Source organism: Chiroxiphia lanceolata, chromosome 2, assembly GCF_009829145.1.
Source record: "Chiroxiphia lanceolata isolate bChiLan1 chromosome 2, bChiLan1.pri, whole genome shotgun sequence".
NCBI classification, from domain to species: Eukaryota; Metazoa; Chordata; class Aves; order Passeriformes; family Pipridae; genus Chiroxiphia; species Chiroxiphia lanceolata.
Genome location: NC_045638.1, coordinates 119440044 through 119459628, shown reverse-complemented (window position 1 = coordinate 119459628; position 19585 = coordinate 119440044). Strand labels below are relative to the sequence as shown.

Here is a 19585-nt window from a genome sequence, read left to right as displayed (position 1 = left end):
CAAATCCACCCCTTCCATCTCCAAATCCACCCCCTCAGCCCCAAATCTGCTCCCACTGCCACAAACCCACTGCACCAGTCCCAAATCTGCCCCTTCCAGCCCCAAAGCTTCTCCCACTGCCGCAAATCTGCTCCACCAGTCCCAAATCTGCTCCCACTGCTGCAAAATCGCTCCCCTGGTCCCAAATCTTCCCCTTCCAGCCCCAGAGTTGCTCCCACTGCCACAAATCCACTGCACCAGTCCCAAATCCACCCCTTCCAGACCCAAATCTGCCCCTTCCAACCCCAAATCCACCTCTTCCAACCCCAAATCCACCTCTTCCAACCCCAAAGCTGTTCCCACTGCCACAAATCCACTGCACCAGTCCAAAATCCGCCCTTTTCAGGCCCAAATCTTCTCCCACTACTGCAAATCCGCTCTCCCAGTCCCAAATCCACCCCTTCCAGCCCCAAAGCTGCTTCCACTGCCGTAAATCCACTCCACCAGTCCCAAATCTACCCCTTCCAGCCCCAAATCTGCTCCCACTGCCGCAAATCCACTCCCCCAGTTCCAAATCTGCCCCTTCCAACCCCAAATCCACCCCTTCCAACCCCAAATCCACCCCCCAGCCCCAAATCTTCTCCCACTACTGCAAATCCACTCTCCCAGTCCCAAATCCACCCCTTCCAGCTCCAAATCTGCTCCCACTGCCAAAAATCCACTCTACCAGTCCCAAATCCGCCCCTTCCAACCCCAAATCCGCCCCCCCCCCCGCCCCAAATCTGCTGCCACTGCCACAAATCCACTCCCCCAGTCCCAAATCCCTGCAGATCCAATGGGCCTAACCTTCTATCTTCCGAAGACCACAACACAACTTTAGTTCTTATGTCTTTTTACAGTTTACTATTGTAAAACAGTGTTTTACGTGGGCAATTTCTTTTTTACAAAAAATAAAAACGGCATTTACGTTGAACAATTCTCATTTACGATTCTCACTTGCAATTCTTTTTATTTTTCTGACGGCAAAAGTCCCTTCCTTTCCTTTCCATGCACGTGCAAGTCTGTGCCAGCAGCCACGTTTTTGAGAGCCTGTCCCTCCCCAGTTTCCCTGCTTTCCCCTGCCTCTGGAATGCCCTGAATTCCCAGAGCTCTCCTGTTATTGCTGCAGCTCCCTGCTCAGACAGGACTCTTTGCACATGGTCCTCCTGGAAGCAAATGGAACAGTGTACCCCGAGTTCACATAAAAAACATTATTTTGAAAAGGAAAAAAGTTTTGCTGCTTCTGTGACCGCCAGTAAAAGGTGATGCCCTCCTTTTAGGAACAGCAAATCTTTGGGAACAACCACAACAGTTCCCCTTCTTCTGGGGGAAGCCTTCATAATTTTGTTGGTGTGTTTACCTTCCTCTTAGCCAGTATAAATGTGAAGTTGTAAGTAAGTATTAGCTATGCTGAGCAGAGAAGGGGTCACACACATGATTAGAGGAGGATCCTCCTGTGTGTCCAGTGCTCACAGTAAAAGAATCCCTGCCCACTAATGCTCACAACTTGAGCCTGAGGGGTTTCTTATTTGCTGATTTGTGGTAACACCAGCACCTTTTCCATACAAGAGATGTCTCTGGAAAGTCTTCTGACGTTGGTGACACAAGCCCATCCTTCTTGTTCTTGCACTTTATTCTTCACTGCACTCTGCTCTTTCCTGCCAAAGTCTACCCCCTAGTCCCAAATCCACATGCTTAGCTCCAACCTCATCCCTTCCAGCCTGAAATCCACCCCCCAGTCCCAAATCTCTACCCAATTTACCACCAAAACTACCCCCAGCACCAAATCCACACCCCAGCCCCAAATCTGCATCCTCTAGCCTCAAATCCACCCCCTTCAGAACCAAATGCACCCTCCAGCCCCAAATCTGCATCCCCTAGCCTCAAATCCTCCCCTTCAGAACCAAATGCACCCTGCAGTCCCAAATCTGCACCCCCAGCCTCAAATCCTGCCCCTTCAGAACCAAATGCTCCCTCCAGCCCCAAATCTGCATCCCCTAGCCTCAAATCCAGCCCCTTCAGAACCAAATGCACCCTCCAGCCCCAAATCTGCACCCCCTAGCTTCAAGTCCTCCCCATTCAGACCCAAATCCACTCCCCATCCCCAAATCTACTCCCAAATCTGCCCGCCAGCCTCAAATCCACCCGCAGTCCCAACCTACTCCCCAGCCCAAATCTACCCCTGCATCCGCTCCCCACCTCCCCAGGCCCCAAATACGCTCCCTTAGCCCCGAATCCACACCTCAAGCCCCAAATCCACCCCGCCCCACCGGCTGCTCATCCCCATCCCTCCCAGCCCCCCCCCCCCACGATGGGCTGTGCCCCCCAAAACCCAGAGACACGCTGGCTGTAGCAGGTTTATTCTCCGGGTCTCTTTCCGAGGAGCGGGGCAGCCGTGGCCGGCGAGGGGCCGGAGCGGGGTCGGGGCCGGGGTCAAACGGCGCAGTTCCCGTCCCCGTAGCGCCGGCACTTCATGACCTTCAGGTAGGTCTCCACCTTGTGCAGGTCCTTCTTGAAGCAGCCCAGCAGGCCGTAGTTGTGCAGCAGCGCGTCCTCGCTGCGCACCAGCACGTCGAACTTCTCGTAGGTGGGCCTGAGGATCTGGGGCCCCCGCGGGCTCCGGTCCTCCAGCTCCTGGGGGACGATGGGCAGGGGCTGGGAATGGCACCACAACCCCACGCTCCGGGCTGGGAAAGCTGGGAAAGGCCCTGGAGGTGCTGGTGGCGGTGGATGGACGCCAGCCCGGGTGGTACCCAATGGCCAGGGCACTGCCTGTCCCTGTGCTGGCACCGCTGGGGCACCTCCAGCCCTGGGGGCAGTTCTGGGACCCTCAGACAAGGGCTGGAGCATGTCCAGGGAAGGGAATGGAGCACCGAGAGCAGCTGAGGGAGCTGGGGGGGGCTCAGCCTGGAGAAAAGGAGGCTCAGGGGGGACCTTCTGGCTCTGCAACCCCCTGACAGGAGGGGGGAGCCGGGGGGGTCGGGCTCTGCTCCCAGGGAACAAGGGACAGGACAACAGGACACAACCTCAAGCTGTGCCAGGGGTGTTTCAGGGTGGACAGCAGGAGGAATTTCTTCACAGAGAAACACTGGCAGGGGCTGCCCAGGGAGGTTTGGAGTGCCCAGCCCTGGAGGTGTCCCAGGAAGGACTGGCCATGGCACTCAGTGCTCTGGGCTGGGGGACAACGGGGGCATCGGGCACAGGGGGGACTTGGTGACCTTGGAGGGCTTTTCCAACCTCAGTGATTCTGGGATTCTCTGACTCTCCTCCTTGGCCCAGTGCCAAGGCTCCTCCTGAGCTTTAGATGAGCTTGGGGGTTTCTCCCCCACCCTTAAAGCATATTTCAAGCATATTTTTGAGTGTTTGTGTTTGCAGGAAGGGCAGTGACGCAGGGGGGATGCTACAGTAAGAACAGAGCTGGGCACAGGCCCCAGGAAGGGAGGCAATTTGCCCCATTTCTGAGTATTTTGCATGGAGATGTAGCAAAAATTATGTTGCTGTTACTCCAGTGGACTTAAACAACTAAATATTTTTTGTTGCTGGGTTTGGGTGGACTCTGGGTGTCGACTGTTGTGATTCCTGATCAGTTCTGCTCTGTGATGGGTGTTAACATCTGTTCTGTGTTCTTTTATCCTGTTCAGGGAGGTGTCATGATCTCACTATCTAAAGGTGAGCAAAGTCCACAGGACACCGCTGGCCTTCAGAGTGGAAGGTGGGGAGATTTCTCATGGTCCTTGGATCCCCAGGAGCTGAGTGCCCCGTGTCTGGGAGGTCTCTGTTATCCTATAATTACACTACATGCTGTGACTTACCCTCATCAGGGCCTGGATCCCTTCCTCCAGGTCCTTTAGCTTTTCATACACTCTGTCTGAGGTGCCAAAAACCAGGTTGTTTGTGAACACCTTGCTCAGGTACTGCACCGGGGTCAGCCAGGACTGGATGAGAGCCAGGGAGAAATGGAGAAGCTCCATGTCCTGAAAACAAGACAGGAAGGGCTCAAAGCTGTGGGGGGAGGTGTTTGGTGGGGTGTCCTGCTGCCTCTGGAACAGCCTGGAGGTGACCCAGGGATGTGCCACAGCTCCTGCAGCTTCAGCAGACACCAAGTGTTCAGGCTGGGGAGCACCACCTGTGTCCCTTGCAGACAACAGCTTTTCTCATCCTTGGGAAGGGAATGTGATTCATAGTGTAACCAAGGTCATATCTTTCTTGGGAGGGCAGGGATGAAGCACCTGAGTGTGCACAGGTGGAAACCCTCTGCTCCTGCCCTGAAGCACAGCTGGGCTCCTCAGACAGGTCTGTGCTTGCCCTGAGGGGGAGGACTTACGGATTTCTGCTGGGCATCATCCTTCTTCATGGGAGCAGGGATCATTTCCGAGTAACAAAACGCCACCTGGGAATTCTTGGTTGTGTGCCTCTGGTCCTCTGGAATGTAGGTGCGTTCCTGTGGAGACAGCCCAAGTACACCCAGACATGTTGCCCACGTCCTCTGGAAGACCTTCCCAAGCTGTCCTGAATGGTTACTCTTGGCAAGAAGTGGATGTGAGGCATGAGGTGCCTCTGGACAGGGTTGGGAAGCAGGAATATTGTCTTGGCACAATAGCTACTGGACCTAAGGGTCTTCCTCTCACTAAGCCAAGGTGCTGAGGTGAACACAAACCACCGGGACCAGGTTCTCCCAAGGAGGAAATGGCCCCCAAGGACAGCTCTTGCCAAAGGGAAAGCTCGTGGCAGATCCTGGCAGGAGCAGAAACGTGAGGGGTTTAAGCATTCAGACTCTCCAGGGCAAAAGGTGACTGCCAGAGGAAAGTCTGGCAAAATATCTGTGCCATGTGCAGCCATGGCCCGGGAAAGGGGGGCGTGTAGGATCAGAGAGCTGAGAGGGGGAAACAGGGTGCAGTCCTATCCTGTCACACCCCTCAGCCTCCTGGGAAGCAGAGAGAGGGCACAGAAATGGCTGAGAGGTCCCTGTCACACATCCCGAAGCCATCAAGCTCAGGCAGAGGGGGCCCCAGCACTCACAAACTCCTTGTAGGTCTCGGCAGCCAGGAGGTGAAGGTGCTGAGCCCTCAGCACAGCGTTGGCAAACAGGCTGGCCAGGGGCATGGCTGGGAAGGTGGCAGCTGGCTGTGCCCACTGCAGCCCCACCGTGATCACAGCGATGGCCAGAGGAGACAACCAGGACCCTGCAGCAAAGCAGAAAGTGTCAGCAGGCCTTGGGGCACTGTGCTGAGGAGGGGGTGGCACCTGGGAATTCATTCCCACTCTCTTCTCTCCATGGCTGAGGGGTCCTCTGCCTTGGTGCCTTGCTGGCACCAAGGGTGAGCTCAGCCCTCCCCAAAATTCAGGCATCGTGCTGATCCTTGTCTTAAGCTTGGAATATGAATTTTAATATCCCTGCCAACATTTATGTTAATAACAACTGTAACTATGGCTTGGCCTTGTTCTTCATGTTATCCTTGCCCCTTTTAGGCTAAAGATTAGTTCATGGATTAAAGTCACACTGCAGGGAAAGGTATTCTTTGTCACTGGTTTATAAGTTGCCATACTTTAAGTTAGGGCTGTCCCAGAGTTTGTCCCACCACAGTACCACCCCATCATCATCTTCCATCGCCCCCCACACATGGCAGCACTGGCAAATCCCTGAAAACCCAAATAAAAAGTACCTGGAGCCATTTCTGCCCGGTGAGTTGCTCAGGTGTTGCTTGACAGTGAATATTTCTCCCTTTCATGAGGCAAGGGGAACTGCTGAGCCCCCCTTTATATAGCAGGGGGTCTGTTTAAAATGGATCTGCGTGTCCACGATCACAACAACAGCTCTGCACCTTCTCTGTGCATAAATGCACAAGTGTTCACAATGGTGCCACCTCACCCTGGTCATCCATACACAGATGTGCAGCCTGGGCATGCTGTTTGCCTCAGTGTGAAATCAGGGCTCCAGGATTTCGCCATATCCCGCTGTTTATTGCAAATAAAAGTTTCCTGACCGTTGGAAGATCCGTCCCAAGTCACATCAATGCTTTTACATATTGACATTTGCTTTGTCCACCTGATTTTCCTGCCTGGCTCTGCAGCCTTGGCCCGCAGTTCACAGGCTTCACTGGCCAGTCTGGGAGATTCCTCACCTAAAGCAAATGACAACTTAGGTCAGGGGAGGTTTAGATTGGATATGAGGGAAAATTTCTTAGCCAAAAGGGGCTGTCCAGCCCTGGCACAGCTGCCCAGGGCAGTGGTGGAGTCTGATCCCTGGAGGGGTTTAACAGCCCTGTGGATGTGGCACTTGGGGACATGGGGCAGTGGTGGCCTTGGAATGGTTGGACTCGATGATCTCAGAGGGCTTTTCCAACCTCACCAATTCTGTGATTCTGTGGTGTTTTCCCCTTTATTGTTAGTGGGGATGGAGCTGGATGGATGTTGTCAGATTCATCCCATTTTTTTTCAATTTCTACCAAAATGTCAAATATGTGTGAGCATCTTCCTTCTCTGCAGCAGATTAAGCAGAGGGCTGGTGTGGAAAGGAGACAGAAGAGAAGGGGGAGAGATGATGGGGAAGAGAATCATAGAATCATGGAATGGGCTGGGTTGGAAGCTTAAAGACCATTTAGTTCCAACCCCCCAGCCATGGGCAGGCACACCTTCCATTAGACCAGGTTTCTCCAAGCCCCATCCAGGCTGACCTTGAAGAGGGCAGGTCACAGCACACCCATCCTTGCTTTCGAGCAGAACCTCAGGTGGGCAGCTCCAGAGAGGTCCTAAAGGCCATTTACTCCTCTTTTACTGCCCCAAACCACACTGTTTTGACCTTTTATCGGGGGTCCAGCACCTGCCCCTGGTTGGGTGGTAGTTTGGCTTCCCCAGGCCCTGGGTTTGCCATGTCTCCAGGTGTGGATCCAGTTTCCAAGAGGCAGCATCACCCCAGGGCAGCTGGAGCAGGGGTGGAGGGCTGGTTAATAAATTAATAAATTAAAAAGCATGCTGGGAGAGCGTGGGCTGTTCCAAGAACCCCCAGGGTAGAGATGGGGGGTGCCACGGGGTAAATGTCAGTCCCCAGAGCAGAGGGAACAGTGGGTCCTGCAGGATCAGGTGTCCTGTCACACAATAGCAGCCAACATCTGGTTGTGTTTTTCTGCTCCACACCGGGTTTAAATATGTCAATACTGGCCAGGGATGAGCAGAGCAGCAGCTCCCCAGCCCAGCCCACACTCTGCTGCCTGGGAATGGTGGTGAGGTACCACTGCAGCTCCTGGCACCCCTGTCCTGGCCCACACTGGCTGCCTCTCAGCTCTGGCAGTGAGAGCATGGTGCTCAATCAACATTTTATGGTTGCAGCCAAGCCTGGAGATGTGGGGTGATCCAGACTGTGTGGTTCTCCCGAGGCTTGGTTTGTCCCCAGTCATCTCTGGGCATTAATTGAGGCAGAAGCACTGTGGGGAAGGCAGGATGTGACTGAAATGATGGGCTGAGCAAACACACCCCTGGCACAACTGCAGTTGCATAAGCAGCTCTCACATCTCAGTTTGGCTTTTCATAGCTTTAAATACCTGCATTTGCAACCTAAAGGAGCATCTTGTAAATACAACATGTCACTCTGCAATTTCCAAGCTCCTTTTCTTTTTTGAAAGAGTAAAAAAACCCCTCAGCTGTCTTTGGGATGGTCCCATGTCCACCCACCTCACCCTGAGCATCACCAGCAGAACAAGTAAGATACAGAATCATGGAATGGTTTGGGTTGGGAGGGACCTTAAAAACCATCCAGTCCCAACCCCTCCCATGGGCAGGGACTCCTTCCACTAGCCCGGTTGCTCCAACCTGACCTTGGACACTTCCAGGGATCCAGGAGTAGCCACAGCTTCTCTGGGCAACCTGTGCCAGGGCCTCCCCACCCTCACAGCCAAGAGTTCTTTCCCATTATCCCATCTAACCCTTCCCTCTGGTAGTGGGAAGCCATTCCCCCTCGTGCTGTGCCTCCAGGCCCCTGTAAATAGTCCCTCTCCACCTTTCCTGGCAGCTCCCTTGGGCTAAAGAGCTCCAGGGCTGCAACCCAGTCCATGCAAAACCGGCCACCCTTGTTTAAGCACCCCTGATTCCAGTTTCCAACCTGTGGAAACACATTTTACCACACTTTTTCCTGAGAAAACCTCCTGTTTTCTGCATCCATAAATGCTGGTTGATGTTTTCAGCCTGGCCCCTCACTCAAGCAGCCCAAAGCCTGCTGAGTTTCTGCCTGACCGCTCGGCCTGGGGGTCCCCTGCTCGTGCTGCTTTGCCACATGGATCATTACCTCTCTCCCTCGCTTCTGGGATTGGTTTTCCATGCTAATTAGCCTTCAGAAAAGCCATTTCCAGGGAAGTGTGTGAGAGCAGTCAGTCACACTGTACCTATGGAGTGCAATTTCCCTGTGACTGGCTTGGGGCTGCAGCATAGGAACCAGCTCCAGGGATTTCAGATCCCAGCAATATTACCTCCCCATGCCCTGGGGAATGTCACAGCCACTGCCCAAACCTCAGTTTCTCCATCAGTAAAATGATGGTCCTGACACTCATTAGCAACTCAGCTGGAAAGCAGATAATGACTGCAGAGAGGCAGGTGAATTAAAAATAAATCTAATCTACTCTGCTGAAAACAAAGCAAAACCAGTCAATTTAACCCCTTTCCACTGACTTAAAAAAACCCAGGTTTTAAATTGAAATGCAGCAGCAGCGAGTTGTCCAGGAACAGGCAGCAGCAGGGAATAAAACACACCCTGGGAAGAGTCATCCATCCCCCCTTTGACAGTCTGTCTCTCCAGCAGTGGCTCTGACACCATCCTGTGCCTCCCAGCAGGAGCTGCCACTCAGGAACCATCACTTCAACTGCACTCAACTGAACGGTTGCAGCTCAGCTGCAGTTTTACGTGTCTGGGAAAGGGCTGACTCAGTTTGGAATTTTGGGAAAGTCACCACCTGCCTGCCTCAGTTTCCCCACGTGTGGAATGGGCTTTCGAGGAGCACTCCCTCTCAGAAACGTTTCCCACTGTTTCAGCTCGAAAAACTCCTTCCCAGGACACTCCAGAGGTGCTTGGGACCAGCTCCCAGGGATGGAAAGGCTGTTGTCTGACCACGTGCCTGGTTCCTGGGCATTCCTCAACCCAGTTATAACAACGAGCTCAGAGCTGGTCATATTTTACCCACTTATTAATATGGACACTTTGGGGGAAAAAAACTCATCTGTGAGTCAAAGATTTGGTCCTTGGAGATTCTGATCAAGCTGTGTTCTGGCTGCTCCTCAGGGCGTTAGGGTTGTGACTCATTTCCTTTTCATTGTTATGATTCACTAATGAATATTTGTGGTCTAATATCTGCCTGGTTGTGTATTCTGATTTCCTTTACATTTCCCTGCATCACTGTTACCAGTGTGACCACAGCTCACCAGGAAAACCGAATCTGAAATGCTGGCAAATGTCTGCAAGTCAATTAAAACCTGGATTTATGATGGTGCTCCTGCTGCCTCAAGAAAGGCCATGTATTGTCCTGATATTCTGGGGAAATTGCTCTGAGCCCACGAGAAAGCCTAGCTCAGGTTGTGGTCATTGGATATTTCCATCAGCAAGATTTGCTTCAGGTGTTTTGCTCAGGGGGGAAACCTGGCTGCTGAATTCCTCTAAGATGCCACCTTTGAAGGAATCAGGGAGTCATAGAAGGGTTTGGGAGGGAAGGGACCTTAAAGGTCATCTTATTCCACCCCCCTGCCATGGGCAGGGACACCTTCCACTAGCCCAGGTTGCTCCAGTTGATGCAATAGTCTGGATGAATTTGGGGGAAATAAGCAGAATATTCTGCCCTGCCAGAAATAAGTTTATTACTCTAGAAGAGCACAGTGATGACTGTAAAAAATAATTTAAAAAACTAATCTAAAGATAATTTCTACAATTCTGCATTAGCTTTTGGGTTCTGCTGGTAGGCAGGACCAGCCCTTGGTGATGTCTCCAGACTCCAGCAATGGATTAATGCACGACACACTTGTTTTCTGCTCTGTGAAACCCCTTCTTGTGGCTTTGCAGCTCTTCAGTGGTGCAGGAAGCATAGGTTAACAGTGGGTCAGTGCAGCAGAGCCTGTGCTTCCCCATAGGAGCCCCTTCTGCTCAGACCTGCCTATTTCTAGGGGTAATTTCACTGGTGATGGCCCAGGGCAGAGCCATCAATCACGTGCAGACGCTGTTAAACACGGCTGACACCCTCACAGCACCTTCTGCAGGCTGATCACCCGCAGCTTTAACGACTGGGGTGATTTTACAGCCAGGATTTCCCCTCCCTCCGAGGGAGAGTCTGTGAATTGCTTCTACCACCACAGCAGAAGGCAGAGAGGAAGCCTTGACCCAGCAGAGACTTAGTGGAAACCACGACTCTAATTCCCCCTTTTTTTTTTTTTGTTTCCCAGAGGAAACATGACAAAGCACTGCAGGATTTGCCCAGGAGGGAGCTTGGCTCTCTGGGCAACCCCAGGTTGGTGGGAGCATCCAACACCTTGTAAACACGGAGCAAATGAAAAGGGAAAGCCAACACAAGCCCTGCAAATACCCAATGGCTGGAAAATCAGGGTAAAGCTGGATTGTGCTGCCTGAGCTTCCCCAGAGAGCCCATGTTCACAAGGTTTGCCTCCCTACAGACCCAGCCACGAGCATCCCTGCCCGTTCCGAATGGGAATCCACACAAGGAGTCCTCTGTTGTGGCTGGGGACCATCTGGGCCTCTCCATCCCCATCCCCTCTCACAAATGTGTTCAGCCTGTCTCAGCTGCTGCAGGCTCTGGGCATTTGTGCTGGCAGAGGTCCCTCATTGTCCTCCTTTGTCACGGCCCTGGGCTGGCTCTGGTCAGCAGCAGGGAGTGAATTTATAAACCAGAGGAGCTGTCAGGGGGAGATGAGTGTCAGATGGGGACTGCACAGATGTTCTCCAGCCCTGAACCCAGGGCTGGCTGCAAAACCCAGTCGTGATTCATTCCCATTCCAGCACCCCAGCTCCAGCTGGGCTGCAGTCTGGGCAGGCAAATAGAAGGATCTGACCCCTCACAAACCCTGTCACACCAATTACCTTGCTGGATTTAGCAGTTTAAGCTTAAATTTTACGTGTTTTTTTAAAAGGCATTTTATATGGTTCTTTTTATAACATTTTATGTGGTTTTTTTTTTTAAACAAAGAATGATCCTATTTCTTAGCTGTGCCATGCTTTCTTTTCATCATCTGCACAACCTCTCTCAGCAAGACGCTTCTTTCCTACAGTTTTCCGTGCAGTTAATTTAAATTATAATATTTCTCTGGAAACCAGCCCTGCAGAAGCACTGGCTGCAGGCACGGGCACGTGAACCACAGAATGGTTTGGGTTGGAAGGGACCCTGAAGACCACCTAGCCCAGACCCTTCCAGCCTGGGTTACTCTGTGATCCCAGGAGGGTGATGCTCTGGGGATCCCTGCGCAGGAGGAGCTGGATTTTAGGCTGGAATTTAGTCCCTCCCCATCAAGTCTTCCCAGTGTCCCCAGAAAATGGTTCCTCAGATTGCTCTTGGCAGCATCTGAAGACCAACTACAGGCATGAGCAACCAGACTTCCCTTGCTTTGAGTTCCACTTTGCTGGCAGAGAGCAAACTAACCCCATATCCAGGGAGAGGTCCTTTGCTTCTCCAGAACAAACACAGGAGCAGCAAAAACTATGGCAGACGAAGGAAAACAAGTAGCTTTGAAAGCATGCCATCAGCAGGCTCTTCTCCCTATCACCTGCCAATCCATCTGTCATTCCTCCACACACCCCTGCCACCAAACAGATGCTCACCAACATCTCTCCCTCAGTGGGATTCCCCCCCTGTAGGTGTTGCAAGATTCCTGGGTGCATTTGAGACCAGTGCCATTTATCTGCCCCACCTGAGTAAAACTGAGAGCAATTTTACTCTCAGTACCTGGGATGGGGCTTAAACATTGATGAACCTGTGGGTTAAATCACGTTGGAGGCCGTGGCCTGTTCCCTGTTTGCTCTCTAAACTCACATTCCCAGGTCAGATACCTGTGCTTGGGCCCTGCTCTAATTCCAACAGCCTGTGCAAGCTCCAGGGTATGTTAAAAAAAGTGTGATGCAGGGGTTTGGTGGCTGAAAAAACCTCTGTAGAGATGGTCCCCAAACAGCCCTCGTGCCCATGCTGCGAGGAGGAGGAGGCAATATGTTCTCCTTGCATCCTTGGCCATCCTGGACCCACCTACCTCAGCCTCCCCTTTGGGCTCTTCCCTGTCCTTTCATGTCCCTCTGCTTTGGTAGCCACAGGGAAGGACTTTTTAGTCTCTCTGTCTCACCTTGGCCATTCCCAAAACACGTTTCCAATTTCCCAAGGCCATGTTGATGGCAGGGTGTGTGTGGACCCTCACATGTAGGTCAACTCCTAAATACTACCCCTTGCCATAATCATCTTCTTCCTTCTGTATTCAGCACCCCACAGAAATCCATACACAGGGGAAGATGGGGAGCTGCAGGGAAACGGAGAACAACCACATAAACATAGGGATAAAACCCACAGGCACCAAAAGATCTTGTTGTTTAAGAAATTTAATTCCCTTCACAGCTCTCAAAAAAAAAAAAAATAAAAAAAAAAAGGAAAGAAAAGGGTGTAGGTGGGCAAGGGAAGAAAAAAATTAGTGGTGGGTGGGTTTCTTCTCTTTGAAGTAACTGAGACCCCAAAGAAAGGCCAGGGTTGCAGAGAGTTTCTTCTTCAGCTCCAGAGGATCCCCTTGAAACCAGGGAAGGAGAAATGCAGCCCCCACAACCTCGTGTCCCAAATCCCTGCGTGCCTTTGGTCCCCACTCCCTGCTCACCCCAGTGGGGTGACAGCCCCACATCACCCCACCACCTCCACCCATGCAGTGCAAACACTAACGTGGGTCCTGTGTTTGCACCAGAAATCTCCTTTGGGGTGTGAGGGTCCAGTGCAAACAAATCCTCTCCCAAAACCTCAAACCTCAGAGAAATGACACAAACAAAAAAAAAAGCCCCAAACAATTTTCTCCCAATCCCCAGGCTGCTCTGTGGCAACCCCTGTGGATACAAACGGGTATTCGAGGACAAGTTCTCTTCCCACTCCTCACCCTACAGCCCTTTCCCCCCTGTTTTTTCCATGGCTAGGAAATCAGCGTGCTATTAGGGCTAATTAGGGAGCAGAGACCTCATTATGGTGTGGAGAGGGTGGGTGGGAGGAGAGCTCAGAGCACTTGTGTGAGCAGATGGTAGGGGGAGAGGGGTGTCCCAGGGGGGTAAACCCAGCTCAGGAAAACGTTCCTTCCCCTCTCTGGCCCAGCCGACTGAATTTGGGAGAAGTGCAATTGGCCTCCCAGCCATTAACGACGGGCTCTGGAAAGGAGAGGGGAGAGGACTCAGCCGGGGGTAATGAGGGGTGACTGATGGAGAGACCTCGTGCAGGAGACTTTGCTGCCTCACAGGGGAACAAGACATGGATGGAGCAACTCCCTCCCTTCCCGATGGCCTGGGGAGGATTTTCAGGACACCAAAAACCCGCCGTCTTCATCTCCAGAGCCTGGGGAGAGCCAGGCTGGCACAGCACAGCACGTCCCCCTCGGAATCCTCGGGACAAAAAATCCACCCTGCTGCAAACTCGGGTCCTGTATTTGGTCCGGGAGTCAGCTCTTGGCTGCAGGAGACCAAGACGTGCTTGCTTTCCTTGCCAGCTCCACCACGTGCTGGTGACAGGCCCAGGGATGTCCCCTCTTTCTGTTTAAAACCGTCCCCCCCTTGTCCTGTCACTTGTCCTGTCACTAATAAAAGATCTGTGCCCATATTTGTTATAAACCCCCGTCGTCTGTGCCGTCTGAGCTCTGCCTGCACTGGCAGTTTTAAGGATGGCCATGGCAGCAGGGAGAAGAGGACAACACCCTTTTTCCAGGCTGAGAAATTCCTATTGGAAAGCAGAGCAGGAGTGGGCTGGAAAACAGAGCCGCGGAGAGCAGGACTGGTGGTTTTGGGCTGACACCCAATGGTGAGGAGTAAGACTGCAAGCAGAGTCCTGGCCACACCGCCTGGGAACAACCGTGGGGAGGGTCTTCAGTTTGCAAAAAAAAAAAAAAAAAAGAGACCGGATTTCAGCAGAACACCAAAAAAAACCCAAACCAAACCAAACCAAACAAACAAAAAAACCCAACAAAACCAAAAACAAAACCAAAAAAACCCAAAAAAACCACCCCACCCCAAAAAGTGAAGGCACGTTCAGCTGCAGCTCAGGCTGGTCTGGGACTGCCTGTCCCTCGCAGCTTCAGATCTGCCCGTGCTGGGTTTGCAGCGATTATTTCATGGATCAGCAGAGCATTTAAATTCCTAGGCATGGACAAGGGGCCTGGGACTGCCCGCTGGGGAGAATTGGTCACATCACACCCCCTGGAAGTGCAAAGAAGGGGCTCCTGCCCCGGAAAGCGAAGGGAACAAGGAACTGATTGCACAAGATTTAGAAACAAATTAGGGGGAAAGGATAAACCACTGAAATCACCAACAGGGACAATGTTTGGGCACCCTGCTCTGGTGCAAGGTGTGCCTGCCCATGGCAGAGGGTTGGAATGGGATGGTCTTTAAGGTCCCTTCGCACCCAAACCATTCCGTGACTCTATGAGTCATTCCAGCAGGAGCAGCTGGAACATGTGAGGCCAAGGAGGATTTTTACTTGCTTGGGAACATCAGCACTCAAAGAGGGTTTTCCAGACCATGGGACAAGCTGGAGTGAGGCTCAGGGGGACCCAATCACAGATTAAACCCATAAAGTTACACTTTAGAATCTGCCTGGGGCTTCCCGTGGGATGCTCTTGGCAAACAGCTCGATCCCACACAAACACATCCTGCAGCCAACAGAGCCTTTCAACATTTGTGTGGCACACTGAGGTGCTGAGAAAAGGGGGTGTTGGTGCTTTTGGTGATTTTGGAGAATTAGACAAAATTTCCCATTTGTGGCTTCGTGCCTCAGTTTCCCCTCTGAGCAGGAGTGTGACCGGCTGAATTAGAACTTTTCCCCCACTTTTCCCTTCTCACAGAGAAAATTCCAGACCTCCTGCAAGTCAGAGAGGGGACCAATCTTTGAGCTGCACGGCTGGATTTCCCCTGCACCCCCAGGAAGCCATTCCTGCACTCCCACCCCAGCCAGACAGGCAATTTCCAACCACGTAGGTTTTTTAGCCACCAAAAAAAAAAAACCACAAACAGTTTTATTTGACAAAAGTAGAAAACCCAGTTTTATTTTGACAAAAGCCACTTGGACAGACCTGTTGTCTTATTCATCCTCCAGCAAGCAGGTGTCACTGTCCTGGGAGCTCTGTGTGCACTGGAAAGGGGGTCTGAGCACCCCCAGAGGGACAGGAACACAACGTGCCCTACAAGCAGAAGTTGTTTTGCACAGACACCTCATCTCATCCAGCAGATGGGAAACACCTGCTCTTCCCTCTGTTTCTCCAACTGAGGTGGGTTTTATGGAGCTTTTGGACGGAGAAGTGTTGGTCTTGCAGCAGATGGCGCTTCTGCCCAGGAAATAGGGCTGGGAATGAGATCCTTGCTCCGACGAGCAGCGACTGGAGCAGCGCAGCGGCTCCCCAGCATTGACCACCAGAGCGGGCACGTGTGCCCTGCAAATACCCCAAATTCCGGCCTGTCGGCCTTGCTTCTCCGCCTGCAGAAGGTCCTCCTCGTCCTCGGTCATCTCCCACCGACAAACACATAATTCACCCCCAACACAGAATATCTGCAGCCACAACCACAAGCAAACCAAGCCCCAGGTTGCTCTTAACACGTGTTTATGGCAGTTGTTTTATAGGGAAAAAAGCACTGAGGGAATTACACACCTTTGGGCATAGTAGTAGGAAGCAGTGTTTGCAGAATTTTAACCAAAATTACTTTGGATTGCATAATTAATATTATTATTATTATTACATGGACAATACAGCCAAATATTTCCGTCCTCCTGAAAAACTCTCTCGTGGAAGCTTCACGCTTTTCAGTGCTTTTTTGTTGGTCTTGACCAACAAAAATATAGGTCAAATCATCAAGCAACAGCAAAATCTCCATGTATTTCTGTGCATGGACACACCCTGCAGTGATTCCCAGGTGGAATAATGCACTGAGAACCCCTCAGATGGAAAGCTCATTACCTGACTTACCCAACTGACAATAATTGCTCAGAGAGAGGGGAAAACAAACAAACCAGTGCTCTCTGCTGGGCTTTCCCCAGGATGATTTGGGCATAAGAAGGATGTTTCCTTCATGGGAGGAGAAGAAGGTGGATCTGTTCACACAAGTTCCCAGTGGGGCAGCTCCATTCCCATCTTATTACTCACATTTTTTTCCCCATTTTTTGCTACATTTTCCCTGGAATAAATTGGTTAAAGACTGACAGTGGAGAAAGTAAATATTTCTTATTCCTTCTGTTCTGCACACATGGGAGGGAAATCCTCCTTTTACCTGCAGGTGCATTTTTGTAGGGCCAGGTTTGGGGCCTGCTCTGCACACAAAGGTCTGGCCCTGGGCTGGCCCCTCTGGCTGTACAAGGCTGGGCAAAGCTCAGCCCCATCCATCACCAGCTCTGACACTTTCCATGTGGATCAGCTGGAGGACAGGCAGATTTCATGCTGAGATCCCCCCATTTCCATTCTGACCCCGCTGGCCTTCGTGGAAGCAACATTTCCCTGTAATATCTCGGCAATTATGGGGGGAGATACGGGATGGATGCAGGGGGGGTGGGGTTGACCCTCTGAGAGAAGAAATCCCTTTCAAAGGAGAAAAAAACTGCCTCTGCCTTGAGGTGGAAGGTGTTGAGCCAGAGGGGCTGGTAAGGGTAGAACAAAGACTGAAAAATCAGAATACCAGCATGAGGATCCATGTGGGTTTGGGGGTATCTCAGACTCCAGGAGATTTGCCTCGCCTGGGGCAGGGAAAATGCTCTCTCTGTTGTTTGTCAGCCTCTCCTGACAAATTCCAAGGGCTGTCCCGTAGGATCCTAGTGAATGCAGACTGGAAAGAACCTCAGGAGGGCTCTAGTGCATCTAGGCTGGAGGAGGGCCCATTCCTGGGCAAAACAGGAGCAGGGAACAGGGAAAGAGAGGAGAGCTCTGAGCCTTTTTATCATCTATTGTATCGACTTTGCAATTGAAAGCAGCAGCTCTCCCCTCTGGTCCCTGGTTAGAAAGCAAATTGTCAGCAGCCAGGGAAGCAAGGGACAAAGTCTCAGCAGATGAGAGCTGGAAAAGCTTCTGAGTCACTGTCAAAAATCTCATCTGCAGCCAAAGCAAATCCAACCCCATGCTCTGCCCGAGCGAGTCCTGATGCCTGGATTCATGGACACAGTTCCCACTCCATTAATGAGCTCTGGAGAGCGTCTGCTGCCAGATTTGTTACAGATGGGGGGGGAAAATATCATTTTGAGGAATCCCCCAGCTGGACATAAATATTTAGCATGTGATCAGCTGCTCAGTATTCCCCTGACCTGAATAAATCTCTGTTGTTTACCCTGCCTACAAATAAAAGGTCCGTAATCAGGATCACTCCACTCACTTAATCTTTGTGGGGACAGCTGGTTTGGGTCTCTGTGCAGCCCCCACATCCCTTCATCTCTGCCAGAAAAGCTGTTTCAGGCCAGATCATCTCTGGGAGGCAAACTGGGCTCAGCCCAGTGGGACATCACAGGGTTCACATGCAGGCTGGTGCTGCTCAGCAGCTCAAACAGAGCCTGCTCCTGGGTCCTCCAGCTTGGAGCAGGTTTTTCCTGAGCCCTTGGCAAACCCTGCCTTTTAGACCCCAAAAGCAGCTACTTGGGCTCAGGTTGAACACCTTTCTCATCCAGTATTTCGGGACCTGTAGAAGGTGCAAGGTATAGAATCACAGCATAGGTTGGGTTGGAAGGGACCTTAAAAACCATCCAGTTCCACCCCCTGCCATGGGCAGAGACACCTTCCACTGACCCAGGTTGCTCCAACCTGGCCTTGGACACTTCCAGGGCACTTGGACACTTCCACAGCTTCTCCTGGCAACCTGTGCCAGGACCTCCCCACCCTCCCAGGGAAGAATTCCTTCCCAATATCCCACCCAAACCTGCCCTCTGGCAGTGGGAAGGTGGGATATTGGGGGAGGGAGGGACAGGACACCCTCCCTGTGTCCTGTCCCTCCATCCCTTGTCCCAGGTCCCTCTCCAGCACTCCTGGAGCCCCTTTAGGCACGGGAAGTTTGTATCTTTGGCTTTCCTGAGCCCATGCAAAGTTTTGGTGTTCATTAAGGACATGAAGGGCAACATCCACTTCAGCATGTTTGCAACTTCCCCCCTGGTTATTAAGTGACCTCCAGTTTGTGCATTATGGAAATGACCAGATTTACTCTCTTTCCACCCTGTCCTGTTTCTCTTTTTAAGCCTAAAATGTCTGTGCCTGCCCAGTGGTGCCTCTCCCAGCTCCCCCAGCCAGTGGGTGGTTGTGCACTGGAGCCATGCAAAGCCCATTTCCATTCCCTTTGGCCAAGGCCCTGCAGACAAAGCAGGGAATTGTCCCCAGGAAGGCTTGTGTTTGCATGCAAGGGGCAGAGCACAGGAACTGAAAAGAGTCGAGGCTGAAAAGCCCTGGCACAGACCATGGGAGGTGTACATTGAAACCCATGTTCTGCCACTGACTATAAGTCTCCTCAACTGAGTTCAACCATCAGGGGGACAAACATAACTGTGACATTTTAAAAACTGTGGGAGAGATTAAGGAAATATTTGTTAAAAATCTGTGTTGTTTTTTTTTTTTTAATTGTCATCGACCATAAGGGCAGAAAAAGAAAATGGAATTTTTTGCCATTGTTTTTGGTTACATTTGACTCTAAAGGTATATTTTTAGTGGATAAGTAAGGTACCAAGAAGAGGTTATTCACATTTCCACGTTCAGAGAAAGGGAGAGAAAAGTGTCACGAGCAGGTGAGCCAGAGTTCCTTATTGACCACAGAGTTTTACACTAGTAGCTCTGTAAAGTACTTTAAGTCAGGTGGGGAGACTTGCCCCTACCTCTGCTTCCTACCTGAGTCCTTGGAGAAGTCACCATGGCCTTTCTCTGGCCACAGTGACTGGAGAAATACTTTGCAGAGCTGGGTCTTCGTGCACCTCTCCTGCTTCCAGTGCCTCCTCTCCCCTGGGCCACAGGAGTGTTAAAAGGAGCAAAGCAGATTCCAGCATGTGCTGAGATGGGGAGACCCAATTAAACACTGGGGCAACCACAGTTCAGCTCTTATATAACTTTATTGTACTTCAGCACAAAGAATCACCTCTGCTTAGCTCCACATCCTGGATTTCCCCCTCCTCTTCAGCCTTTCCATCCAGCTCCTGCTTTTGGCATCCGCTCTGGGCTTTTTCCTGCTCTTTGATCATCCCTTTCCCACGTGGAGGACGGAGCTGCCCGAGCAGTTTGGGTGGGCAGGATCCCCTGTTTTGTGGTGCTGGGGTGGGTCCTGCACACAGGGGCTGCCAGTCTGCTCTGGGGGGCTCAGAGGAGCACTGAAAACACCACAAACAGGCTCTGTCCCCAGGGCATGGAGCACAAAGGCTGCTGG

At 51.8% G+C, this 19585-nt stretch overlaps 1 protein-coding gene across 1 annotated transcript; it reads right to left on the bottom strand.

The window, feature by feature from the left end:
• Positions 1-2446: 2446 nt before the first annotated feature.
• LOC116782670 (somatotropin-like) lies at positions 2447-5724 on the bottom strand. Its single transcript, XM_032679506.1, has 5 exons — positions 5682-5724; positions 5038-5201; positions 4343-4459; positions 3831-3992; positions 2447-2652 (listed from the first exon to the last, which is right to left on the bottom strand). Exons 1-5 carry the CDS (start codon positions 5689-5691, stop codon positions 2452-2454), a joined length of 654 nt encoding a protein of 217 aa, XP_032535397.1. The 5' UTR covers positions 5692-5724; the 3' UTR covers positions 2447-2451.
• Positions 5725-19585: the final 13861 nt, after the last annotated feature.

Bases quoted from the DNA above. Each gene is read 5' to 3' on its own strand.
- LOC116782670 (XM_032679506.1), bottom strand. The intron at 4,460-5,037 runs GTGAGTGCTGGG...CTGTCTCCACAG, and splicing joins CCGAGACCTACAAGGAGTTT to GAACGCACCTACATTCCAGA. The intron at 3,993-4,342 runs GTAAGTCCTCCC...TCTTGTTTTCAG, and splicing joins ATGATGCCCAGCAGAAATCC to GACATGGAGCTTCTCCATTT.